At 49.4% G+C, this 13,243-nt stretch overlaps 1 protein-coding gene across 1 annotated transcript; it reads left to right on the top strand.

Annotated features, from left to right (window-relative positions):
* Window positions 1-3,187: 3,187 nt before the first annotated feature.
* COMMD5 (COMM domain containing 5) lies at window positions 3,188-6,206 on the top strand. The gene is made up of 2 exons (XM_069465845.1): window positions 3,188-3,805; window positions 5,131-6,206. The coding sequence occupies exon 2, from the start codon at window positions 5,188-5,190 to the stop codon at window positions 5,860-5,862; it is 675 nt and encodes a 224-aa protein (XP_069321946.1). The 5' UTR covers window positions 3,188-3,805; window positions 5,131-5,187; the 3' UTR covers window positions 5,863-6,206.
* Window positions 6,207-13,243: the final 7,037 nt, after the last annotated feature.

The raw sequence follows: 13,243 nt of genomic DNA, 5'->3' as shown, positions 1-13,243 counted from the left end.
GTAATCCCAGCTACCCGGGAGGCTGAGGCAGTAGGATCGCTTAAGCCCAGGAGTTTGAGGTTGCTGTGAGCTAGGCTGATGCCTCGGCACTCACTCTAGCCCGGGCAACAAAGCGAGACTGTGTCTCAAAAAAAAAGAAAGAAAAGTCAAATCAAATAAAGGAGGGAAAGCAAATCCTAAAATTGAACACATAGAAATAAATGAGCTTAACTATATATAAAGTTGATAACCATACAGACAAAAAGAATTGTTTCAACTAAGTTTTTAACACAGTGCCTCGACTATGCATGCATAGTAGCCTGTATCCTAAGGATAAAACTATAGGGGAGAAATAAACTGTTCTGTGAGGAATCCTCAGATATACGAAGAGCTGACCACTTGGTGGCTTTTTATAGACAGTATCATGGAAATAGAAATTATCAAAAAGTGAGGGAGGTCTGTTTCAGATTAAAAAGTTTTAGAACAACCAGATGATGCATGGACTATGGTTGTCGATCCTAGCCTGGAAAAAAAAAAAACTTTACTAGATGTTTTCGGGACATTGGGGAATTTTGAATTAGGGCTGACTATTAAAAGAGGTTACAGAATTACCATTAATTTTTTCAGATGTGGTTATGTGAGGTGGTGGTCTTATTCTTAAGAGATGCCCATTCTGGTATTTAGGGAGAGGTGGCGTGACAGCTGCAAGTCACTTTCAAGTGATTCAGCCAAAATAAGTGCATGTAAAGAGCAGTTCAGAGAATAGGACAAAATATTAGCAGTTGTTGAATCCAGGTGGATAAGTGGTTTTTACTATTCTTTCAATTTTTCTCCGCATTGAAAGTTATTCTTTTTTTTTTTTTTTGAGACAGCGTCTCACTCTGTTGCCCAGGCTAGAGTGCCGTGGCGTCAGCCTCGCTCACAGCAACCTCCAACTCCTGGGCTCAAGCGATCCTCCTGCCTCAGCCTCCCGAGTAGCTGGGACTACAGGCATGCGCCACCATGCCCGGCTAATTTTTTCTGTATATATTTTTAGTTGTCCATATAATTTCTTTCTATTTTTAGTAGAGACGGGGTCTCGCTCTTGCTCAGGCTGGTCTTGAACTCCTGAGCTCAAACGATCCACCCGCCTCGGCCTCCCAGAGTGCTAGGATTACAGGCGTGAGCCACCGCGCCCGGCCTGAAAGTTATTCTTAATAAAAAGTTGGGGGAAAAAAAAAGTGGTAGGAAGCAGGGTGAACTCTGCAGAAGCCAACTGCACTGCACCAGAGGGGCCGGAAGGCCAGCCAGGCCTGAGCTGCTGCAGCAGTGGTGGTTTGATACCTGGCATTCCAGAGGAATGGTCAAAAACCATTATCTCAGAAATGGCAGGAAGAAGCCTGGAGGGTTTTCTCTAGAAAAAGGCATTCCCACCAGCTGGCCTTCCATCTATGAGCTGGGACAGGGGACTCTGGGTTTAGCACGTTGCTCCCAGGCCTCTTCTCAAGTTCCAGGTTTACATAGGAGGCCTCATGGACACCTGTCCGGTCAACAGGACCTGAAACTTGGTTTGCTTTCCCGTGGTTTGGGGTGTTACAGGGTTGGGTGATCTGGTCAGTCCATCACAGCTGGAGGTGAATTAACCTGGCTTGGGTGGTGTAGTCAGGGAACAGCAGTTTTGTTCTTCTATCTGGGATTTGGAGGCAGTCGAGGTAGGTGTAGAATGTCAGCACTAAAGTTGTGATTGTGTCTGCCCTCAATGATTCTCATTACTCATCTTGACCTCAGTTACAATTTAAACTCCTACCACTTATTGAGGGCCATGAATCCTATAGGTTTATTTCTTTGGTACGTAATGTAGTTCTTTTTGTTTTACTTAAATTGACCTCGAGCAGTGCCTTTTAATTTTACAATGCAGGACCTGCCTTTTAACAGTGTCACAGAGTAACCATTCCCATCCTTTGGAGGTGTCACAGCTGTGTTAGTCCTTGTAAGAGAACTGTCCAGGGGAGCCAGCACCCTTTTCTGCGGTCATCTTTAGTCCATATGCCCTCTGACCACCTCTTTTAGTGCTTACGCATCCACAGCTGGACAGAACTCCCTCCTTATCCACTTCCAAGACAACATGCAGGTGGCTCTTGGCTGCCATCAAACAGAGGGTCCTTAGGGCAGCAGGGACATATTTTTTCAGGGGTTAATGACATTTGAACATTTGGCCATGTGTTACACAAGGAAGGAATGGATGTGTCTAGCTCTTCACCAAAGGGATCCGGACAAGGATGTGAATTATGGGAACTTGATGTGGCTGGGTAGGTACTATTCCCCCCTCCACACACCTCTGGGCTTTCAGAGTGCTTGGGTTGTTCAGAGCTGTGGAGATTCCATATGCTTTCTAGACCTAGAAACAGGATCCTTTCTCCAGGTAATAGGCCCAAGCTCCACAGAAAGGAAGGAGGCTGGGCCTGAGGCAGCCCCTCTTTCTGAGTTCCCTAATGATTTTGTACCAATCAATGTTTGGAAGCCAGCTCTGGAGAGGAAGGCAGAGCTGGGGATACATTAGAAGGCATCATCTGAAAGAATAGAGAACTGTGAGGACCAACAGATGGGAGAGAACAAGGGAAGGGAGGAAATCAGGGTCCCAAGGGTGGGGCCTACATAGAACACAAAGGATGTCCCTGAGAAGCCAGTACTGTGCCTTTGAGAGGGCAGGGTGGGAGCTGGGAAGCATTCTGACAATGGCCAGGCCACAGCCTGCAAGTGAATGCTCCAGTGAGTGCTCGATGGGGAGGGCCTGACCAGGAGCTGGAAGGGGAGGTAGGTGCTTTGTGTTTTCTGAGTCACTGGGGTGGGCCCAATGGGAACTTCTGAACCACTCTTCCACACTTTTAGCAGTTATTCTACTTGAGCCTTTCTCAGGCCCTCACAACCTTCACTCTTCTTTTCTCTCCCATTTCCCTGTCTCTTTTAGTTCTGAAAACTTCAGCTTGTCTCTACCACTTCTCTTAGTTAAATCCTGCCCCTCCACCCATTCCCATACCTTTTCTTCTTGGCATTTTCTCCACCTTAATCACTACTTCTCCCTATCATCCTCTATGGAGATCAGAAATCATTTTTGCTGCTTAAATATTACTGTTAAGTGATGGTCCTTGTCCAATGCCTGCACAGTCATGTTTACATTTTCTTTTCCTTTTTTTTCCTTCCAGATTCCTTAGTGGGGAGTAGAGAGAATGAACAATTCTTTAAAAAAGATTTCTGACATAGCCACACATGGAATATTAGAAACACTACTTCAGGATTTCCCAAGATCTGAGGCCAATGAGGATGACAGACAACCATCAGGAAAATGCTTTGAGGAAGTCTCTAACTTAGGAGAAAGGTTTTGGTGAAATGACCATATGCCAGGAGGAAATGCTGACCTGGAAGAGTGACTGGCAATGTAATGAATTTGGAGAAAACTTGAGTTGGAAGTCAAATCTAAATAGAAACAAAAAAGGCCCAGGGAACCAGGCGGCAGGACAAACCGTAGGCGGAGCCTGGGACCTGCTGCGGCCGCCAGGTTCCCAAGGTGCAAGCAGCTTGGTCAGGGCGGGGCCCGGCGGGGCGGGGATAGGGCCTGGAGGGCGGGACCGAGGCCGGGCGGTGTCAGGGAGCACCAGGGCTGGGCTCGGCGCCGCCTCCGCTCAGCCACTCTGGCTCGCGGACCACAGAGGGGCAGGTGGGCGGGCCCTCCCGTTTTCCTAGAGCGACCCGGAAGTGACTCTGGGGCGCTTCCGGGGACTAGGCACCGTTTCCGGCGGGCGCCGTGTAGCTGCTTTTGGCTGGTGCTGTTCCTGACCCCTTTCAGCAGGTGGGTGGGCGGTTACACGCGGCGTGGTTGTGTTGGCGTGGAGTGGGGCGGGGGATGGCGGACCAGGACTCGGCCCCTTCGCCACCACGTCCAGGGAGCTCTGGAGACTGCCGAGCTTTTTCGCGGGCGGAGCGCGTGCCGGAAGGTTGACCTGAGTTGCGGGCGGGGGCAGACGGCTGCCGAGCGCAGACCTCGACTCCCTTGCGCTGGTGCCCCGACGCCCCAGAACGGTGGTGCCGCAACCCTTTTAGAGCCGAGGGGACGGCGTCTGGATGCGAGCCCAGCCTGCCTCCAGGCCGCCGTGTGACCGGAAGAGGGGCAGCGCGAAGGCCGTTTTCGTGGGAGGCCAGACCTTCCACGAACAGGACTGGAGCGACAGGACACCTGATACTGGCGAGGCAATGAAGGAGTTGGCAGTAGATGCTCCTTAACTGCCAGGGTAAAGGAGTCCAGCCTTCCCGGCAGAATAGGGGGCAGTGAAACCCGTGGAGAGCTCTCTGTGCTTCCATGGCTCCATCAGCGCTCCACGCGCCCCAGTCCCTCTGTGCTATGGGTATTCTGGGCGTGACAAGTGCCTTGGGGACAGGAGCTGTGCTCTGTTGATCTCTTCTCCAGCACCTGGTGGCATTGAGGTGAGCAGGTGCACTCTCCTCCCGCATAAGCAGGTGCCCAAGATGTTCGTTCAGGTAATGTCACAAGCCTCTTCTTTAGACGCTGCACATACTTCTGTTGCCACCCCTTGCTCAGCCCCTCTTGCCAAGGGAGTGGGGCTGTGTGTGGATCCCAATTCTGTGGTGAGGCCTTCTCAATAGACAGGTCTAGCCAGGTTCTAGTCCTTGACTTTGGCAGTTGTGTGTGGAGTCTTGATTTCCTCATCTGTGAGGTGTGAATAATATTGGTTCTTGCAGAGCTATTGTGAGAATTTAAGGTTGAGTGGTTAAATGGTCTCAGTGTGGTCAGTGGTGGCAGCTGCTGTATTTCTCTGCTCCCTGGAGCTTTCTCCTAGTTCATTTTTTCATCTGTTATTTATTTGGAGAACTTACGTGCTTCTGTTTCCTTGTCGTCCTCCCCTGTTCCCCTACTCTGCCAACTCCTGCTTGTCCTTCATGTCTCAGATATCACTTCCTATGGGAGGCTATCACTTCCTATTGGGACTGACGTGGTCCCCTCTGCCACCTGCTCTCAGGGACACTGTCCCAGCACCCATAACATTGACTGCCATTGATAGTTCACACTGTCAGCATCCTAAGGACAAAGACCACATCAATGCTCATTCATTGACCCAAAGGACATGGGAGTCACTGGTCTTCTCTCCCCACCCCCAGGCACCTGCATTTTGGACCTCCTTTCTGGGCTGACTGATCAAGGAGGAGGAAGCAGCAATGTCTGCCGTGGGGGTTGCAGCTTCCTACCTGCATCATCTTGGTGACAGTCACAGTGGCCAGGTGAATTTTCTGGGGGCCCAGCTCCCTCCAGTGGTGGCAGCAATGGCACGGCTCCTGGAGGACCTGGACAGGAGCACGTTCAAAAAGCTGCTGAAGCTTGTGGTCAGCAGTCTGCAGGGGGAGGACTGCCGGGAGGCAGTACAGCATCTTGGGGCCAGTGCTAACCTGCCAGAGGAGCGGCTGAGCACCCTGCTTGCGGGTTTGCACACTCTGCTCCAGCAAGCCCTCCGGCTGCCTCCCGCCAGCCTAAAGCCCGAAGCCTTCAAGGATCAGCTCCAGGAGCTCTCTATCCCCCAAGACCTGGTTGGGGAGTTGACCAGCGTGGTATTTGGGAGCCAGCGGCCCCTCCTTGACTTTGTGGCCCAGCAGCAGGGGACCTGGCTGCCCCACATGGCTGACTTTCGGTGGAGGGTGGATGTGGCAATCTCCACCAGCACCCTAGCTCGCTCCTTGCAGCCAAGTGTCCTCATGCAGCTGAAGCTTTCAGATGGGTCTGCACACCGCTTTGAAGTCCCCACAGCCAAGTTCCAGGAGCTACGGTACAGTGTGGCCCTGGTCCTGAAAGAGATGGCGGATCTGGAGAAGAGGTGTGAGCGCAAACTACAGGACTGAACCCTTACTTGGCCAGTCCTATTCAGGTCAGCTGGGGAGGACAGGCTTGGACAGGTGCCTCAGATGGTGCCAAAGTGCAGAAAAAGACAGCTGTGCCTTTCATTTTTTGGAAGTAAAGCAAGTATAAAAAACATGTGTCTCTAGGTGGGTTTTAAACTGCACACCATCCCCTGGCCATTGGTCTTTGTTGCTGGGTGTGGTCCTGAGTGGCCAGGTCAAGGTCTGGGGTCCAGGTCAAGGCCTTTTGTGGACACCATGAAGTTTCTCAGCCTGGCCCCTTGTACCATTTGAGCTTTTCTGCTCATTTGTTTTTGTGAATGCTGTTTTAGGGTGGGCATTTTCATTCATTCTCCTGTACTGAGTCCTTGCCCTCATGGAGCTGACATTCCAGTGGGGGCAGGGAATATTTATTTTTACATATCATTATTACAAAATGCATAATAAAAACCTAGTATAGCTTGTCAGAGGATGATGGGCAATGCTGTAAATAGAAGAGACTCTAGGTGATGGAGTGGCCTTCCTTGAAGGTATGACATCTGAACAAAGACTCCAAGGAGGCAAGGGAGGGCAGGTCAGGCAGGGGATGGCTAATGTACAGGCCACCAGTGGGGGGAGGCCTGACGTGGAAGGCCAAGTGGCTGCAGCCAAGTAGGAAGAAGTCTTTGGAGGGAGGTGAAATTGGAGAGGGTCAGGGCCTGAGGGCCTTTGTAAGGGCTTTGGCTCTATTCTCAATGAAATGGGGAGCCCTTTGAGAGTTTTCAGCAGAGAATAGACATAATCTGGTGATTGTTTAAAAGGATAACACTGGTTGCTGGGTGCGGTAGCTCACGCCTGTAATTACAGCACTCTGGGAGGCTTAGGCAAGAGGATCGCTTGAAGTCAGGAGTTTGAAACCAGCCTGAGCAAGAGTGAGACCCTGTCTTTACCAAAAATAGAACACATTAGCCAGGCATGGTGGTGCCCTCCTTATAGTCCCAGCTACTCAGGAGGCTGAGGCAGGAGGATTGCTTGAGCCCTGGAGTTTGAAGTTGCAGTGAGCTATGATGATGCCACTGCACTCCAGCCAGGGTGACAGGGTGAGACTCTGTCTCCATAAAAACAAACCAAACAAGGATAACACTGGCTGCTGTGTTGAGAACAGCATGTAGGGGCACAGGAAGAGGTTGGGAGCCCAGGGGAGAGACTGTTGCCAGGGTGGAGTAGTTGGGTGCCAGGGACTTCTCCCAGGGATCGTGACCAGCTCTGCAGCCTCCAGTATAACTGTGCTCCTGGTAGGGACCTGGGGGTTTTGCTCCCTGCAGAGCTGTTTGCTGAGTGCTGTGTTCCCTTTGGCAGTATCCCTGCCTCCATGGAGCATTTCTCTGGTCCACTTGTGGTCTGCTCTCTGCTGGGAAACCAGGTCCTGAGTCTCAAGGAAGTCAGTAGACCTGAAGTGCAGGAACTTCCTCTGAAAACAGTTAACAAGGTTTGGCGCCTGCCCTGTCTATCTTGGAACCCCACCCCTTCCCACCTCTGGGCTCCAGGCCAGGCCCTGTTGCCTACCCAGGTTGTTTACAGAATGCTTGGGCTCCCACCATCTCAATTAAGGCCTTTTCCCTTTAAATGAGGGCCATGGCAATTGAGGTGTGGCCAAGGGCAGGGAAAGGAGGAGTCTGCCCTTCAATTGCTGAATACAAGGAGGAGAGCTGCCCAGGGATGCCACTGCAGGGCTCAGAGACTGGGCCCAAGGGTGGGGCCGAGGCATGGCCAAGCCTCCTTCAGCCTCAGCCAGAGTCCTCAGGTCCTGCTTCCTGGAGAACAGAAGCTAGACTGGACCATCCAAGCTGTCCGTGAACCCACCCAAGAGGGAGTAAGGAGACAGATCTGAAAAAAGGACGTGCGCAAGTAAAGTGTGTGCCATGAGGGAGCTCTCTATGTTACATATTTCAGTTCTCAACCTTCAGGATATTCAGGAATTTCGAACTCATTATGACACATTTGGGAAAACCCAAAAAACTAAAAACAAAAGTTTTTGTAAAAACTAAAAAAATCTCTTTGCCCATAGGCAGCTGTGAAACATCTTGACGTATCTCTTTCCGGTCTTTATACTTACACTATATGTCTATTTTCATGTGTTAACACAGCTCTGTTCATTTAACTTTTCTTGTGTATGACAGTCATGTTTCATGGTTGCAAAACATACACCCTGGTGGGTGTGCTACACTTAGTCATTCCTTTATTAGTGGGCTTCTGTTTTTTTCTATTAAAAATCAGAGTGATGTAACTGGTCAAAGCATGCTCTATATTAAAACTCTTTAAAGTAAAAACAGCTGAGTGTGGTGGCACATGCCTGTAGTCCCAAGTACTCATGGAGCCAAGGCAGGAGGATTGCTTGAGCTCAAGAGTTCAAGACCAGCCTGGGCAACATAGTGAGACGCCGTTTCTACAAGAAATAAAAAAAAATTAACGGGGTGTGATAGCACGCACCTGTAGTCGCAGCTACTGGGGCGGCTGAAGGAGGAGGATCGCTTGATCCCAGGAGTTCAAGACTGCAATGAGGTATGATCATGCCACTGGACTCCCGCCTGGGCACTACCGCAAGAACTGGTCTCTAAAAAAAAAAAGTTAAAAGTAGGAACAGGGGAGGTAGTGTGAACATTTTAAAACCTGTGTTGCTAAGCTTTCATACCTCAGTAGGTACTTTTCCAGTGCCTCCTATGGGCCAGGCCCTGGCAGTGCTGCTCTGAGCACAAACAAGTTACAGGTTTAAACAGAGACAAGCTCATGCTGGGCACTAGTCTAAGCACTTCACGAATGTCAGCCCACTAACTCCCAGTAAGGTGACAGGTTCCTCCTTCACAGAGAAGCACAGGGAGCCTGCCCAACATCACACAGCTGATGGGAGAGTTGATGTTAGTGTTCATCTTCCTGCCTCACCTGGGCAGGGCTTCCCACTGACTCGGTTCATGGCCCGTGTCTTAAGACCGTGGAATGTGCCATCCTCAGGGGAGGCCTCAAGCCCTGAGAGAGGAGACATGGGAGCCAAGCCAAAGTTGAAACCTGCCCTCAGACCTGGATCTAGGAACACATTTGGGGATGAAAACTACCAAGACTGGGAAGCTTCTGTTGTGCAGGATTATTGCATCAAAATCTGGCCAGTGCGACCCGAAAGTGGAGACTTGAAGACCAGCTTGGTGGCCCTTCTCACCCACTTCCTCTCAGGAGTCAGCAAACTTCCTGCGAAGGGCCAGAGAGTAAATATTTTAGGCTCTATAGGCTATAAGGATTCTGTCAGCTCCACCATGGCTCAAAAGCAGCCAGACAATAAAATGAATGGGTGTGGCTATGTTCAAATAAAGGGTTTTCTAACCATTTAAAAACCATTCTTAGCTCCAGGCCTGAACAAAAGCAGGTGGCAGGTGGGTGGTGGCTCTGCTGTGCCTCCCTCAGCCCAGCTATTGGGGTGAGGCTAAGCCTGTGAGCCTGCAAGACTCCCCCATACAGAGCAACTGTCCATTCCCATCTGAGGTCAGTCTCCACCACCAGGCCCGGACTCCTGGCACTGTCCACCTTTGCCCCAGGGCCTGTACAAGGCCTTGGACAGAGAACAGATGTCTGTGTCTGGGGAAATCACTCCTTTGGTTTTGTTGGCCTTATTTAGTTCTCCATGGAAACATTTTCCTGGTGGATTTCCCCTTCCATGGGTCTCTAATGTCCTGAGCTTGAAGCCCGGATGCTCCCCCAAATGCAGCAAACATTCCTGGCCTCTGGGTGGGGGCCACCTGTACTGACTGGGACAAGGGATTTGTGACCTGACTGGGCCTTGCCCCTCACTCTGTCCCATTTTGTTTTTGAAGCTTCCAGAAAGCTCAAGAGTTCCAATTCAATGTCATAAATCAGAGATTACTCTGATAATTGATATCAAAAGCAATTCCAGGTCAAACTTAGGGGTTTATTTTAATTTATTAGCTGTCTCCAAAATAGAAATCCAAAGTGTTTTTATATCTATTCTGAAATACAGTTCTAGAAATTCTTTTTTTTTTTTTTTGAGACAGAGTCTCACTCTGTTGCCCAGGCTAGAGTGAGTGCCGTGGCGTCAGCCTAGCTCACAGCAACCTCAAACTCCTGAGCTCAAGCGATCCTCCTGTCTCAGCCTCCCGAGTAGCTGGGACTACAGGCATGTGCCACCATGCCCGGCTAATTTTTTCTATATATATTTTTAGCTGTCCATATAATTTCTTTCTATTTTTAGTAGAGATGGGGTCTCGCTCTTGCTCAGGCTGGTCTCGAACTCCTGAGCTCAAACGATCCGCTCACCTCGGCCTCCCAGAGTGCTAGGATTACAGGCGTGAGCCACCGCGCCCGGCCTAGAAATTCTTAAAATCGGTTTACTGTTACATTTACTGAAGGCCAAACTGGGATAGATACCTTGAAAGGATAAAAGAATATTCCACCATGTGCACTACCCCATGAGCTGCCCTCTACGGGTCTTGCCCTTCTTTCCCTCTCAGCAAAAGAACCACCAGCCCACATGCCAGCCAGGTGGGGGTGAATGTTTTCCATGTCTTAGATCTCAAATCCAAACAGTAGCTTCAATTTAACATGTGTACTCAAACACCCTTGCCTCAGGGCAGGACCACAACTATCATGTGTCTTTTTCACATGATGAAGCTAAAAAAGGACTCCTCATCCTTATGAAGGAAGAATAAAATCTTGGATCCCCCAAAACTCATGTCAAAAGGGATACTGAGCCTGAGAACTGAATCATGCAGCACTGCCATCCTTACCCCAAAAGAAATAGTGTTTTCCACATAAGCCGGGTTCCCACAACAAAGGTCCTTTGCCTTTCCAGATGGCTCTTCACAGATTGAGTACAGGGAGTTGCCTAGTTAGTCCTAAATTTTTTAGGGTATATGGCCCCTATAAAACATACACATGCCAATTATAAACTTGGAGCTACAACCCAAATAAATCCTTGGACCTGAATTCTGTTAAGTTTCACACTGACAATGTCAATTGCCAGTTTCTCCACAGATGTGAGTCAAAAACAGATGAGATTGGCCACTCCTCTGCCTGCTCTGAAGCAGACAACATAATTGACTTTTCCCTACTCCCTTTTTGAACATTTAACTTACGTAAAATATAGATTTACTGAGCACTAGAGCTTCACAAGTATGTAATCATTTGCCATACTGCCTACCCCCCCCCCCCATCTCCTTTCTTTTCATATAGCCTTCTCCGTTAAATACGCTGTTCCCAAATCCCTGGATGGAGAGCCCAAGCCGCAGCAGGGAGTCAGCTAGTGTGAGACACCTTGCTGCTACAGAAAGAGTGGGCGTGGCCGAGTCTCAGAGACACTTTGCCCACTGAAAGTAGGTTTTAATGTAATTTTCAAATGTCACAAAATAGTCTTCTTTTGTTTGTTTATCTATTTATTTATATGTATGAATGAATGAATGAATGACAGGTTCTTGCTCAGCTGCCAGGCTGCAGCGCAGTGGCACCATCATAGCTCACTGCAACCTCAAGCTCCTGGGCTAAAGTGATCCTCCTGCCCCAGCCTCCTCAGTAGCTGGGACTACAGGTGTGCAGCACCACACCCGGCTAATTTTTAGAACTTTTTGTAGAGACGAGGACTTGCTGTGTGGCCCAGGCTGGTCCCCAACCCCTGAGCTCAAATGATCCTCCTTCCTCAGCCTCCCAAAGTGCTGGGATCACAGGCATGAGTCATCGTGCCTGGCCTACTAACTATTCTTGGAACAGTTTGGGGAACAGTTATTTAAAGGAAGTTTTTGCCTTTTAGAGTTGGAAAGGACATTAGAGATTATCAGATCCAACCCCTTTAATTTACCCATTAGGAGCTAAAATCCAGAGACAAGGAGGGATTTGTCCAAAGTCTCACAGCTTGAAAAGTCTAGGTCTGACTCTTCCTTGGTGCTTCACCATCCTACCTTAGCAGTCCTTCCCAACCATTTAGAAATGTAAAAACCACTCTTAGCTCTTAGACCATAGAAAGCAGGCAGCAAAGCCCTAGTTTGCTGGACTTTGATCTACGACCATGTTCCTCTATGGGCAGGTCTATGCAAACCTACCCCCAAGTCTGAGGAAGCTGAGAAGCTGAAGAACATGGCTGGCTTATCCAGTTTCTCAGAAAGAAACATTTAATAGGGACTTATGGACAGAGGCCATGTCAGGGGCCTCCGTGAGATGGTGGATCCATGCCAGGACTTAACACCCATAAGGAGGGGTTACGTATGACAATTGAAGTCAATCTCTCAGGGAAAGGCAATAATGCTACCTGAGTCTGCCCAAGGGCAGGATTATGGTCAAGGTTGTTTGGGGGCAGAATTTACAGTAAGAGTAGATAAGTAGAAATCTCAGAGGCATTCCTGAACAGGGATTAATCAGAAGTCAACATGGTGAACAAACCTCCAGAAACCATGTCAGTCCAAATAGAGAATCCAGGTGCTGAAGCAGAATGAAGTTTGAATCTCCTGCCCCTTTTTGGCTACCTGATCTTAAAGAAAAGAAAGAAGCATCATGCTCAGGGCACAATCTGGGATTTTCAGAACTTCTCCAAATAACCTACCACTTTTGTACTGATCATGAACCAGGAAGTTGCCTCGCAAAGGACCGAAAAGAGGCCGGGGAGGTAGAGTCAGATTGTTAATGAGCAGCATTTTGGAGAGGCCAGTACCAGGTGTTGCGGGTAGTGGGGATTGTGTCACATTCACTGGGTACCTTGACTCTTGTCCTGTTACTGGGTGGCCCACAAAGCCTTAAACTCTTACAGCCCATTACCGAAAAAGTCTGCCGAATCCTGTGTTAGATATGAAGGGGACCTGAGTGCATTATCTGCCAAGAACCTCAGCAGTAGCCCACAGGCCAAAGCAGGGACATCAGGTATGTACTCCACAGTGTGCAAGCAGAAGGCAGCTAGGGAAGGGGCACAGTCACAGCAACTGAAGTGGATGCTGACTTTCTGCCCAAGGAGAGCCACCATCCTGGCACACTGGGAGCAACCCCCAACGATGCAGGTGTCGGTGAGGGGACAATGATTAGAGTTTTACCCCTGGGACTAACACTGCAGCCTGGGCACACACTCATGGCATGCCCAAGTTCAGCAGTAGAGGCTGGTGATCACTCAGACCCCCATCCACAGGCTGTAAAGACAGAAACTCATGTGGACACAACCATCCTGGACTCTGCTGTGCCCCCTGCCACCAACGAAAGCCCCCAAACCTGGAAACACATAGACCAAAATAACCTGTTTCAATCTGATACAAATTTATAAGTTGCTCTTAGGTAATGCCACGCATAGTGATTGAGCCCATGGCTTCTCAGTGGCCCTGCCTGGTGTTTTTTGCGGTGTTTTGTTGTTTTTTTTTTTTTTTTAGGCAGA

The sequence above is a fragment of the Eulemur rufifrons genome, chromosome 3 (assembly GCF_041146395.1).
Source record: "Eulemur rufifrons isolate Redbay chromosome 3, OSU_ERuf_1, whole genome shotgun sequence".
In the NCBI taxonomy this organism is placed as follows: domain Eukaryota; kingdom Metazoa; phylum Chordata; class Mammalia; order Primates; family Lemuridae; genus Eulemur; species Eulemur rufifrons.
Note: the sequence above shows the minus strand (reverse complement) of the source record. Positions and strands in the feature narration are given on the sequence as shown.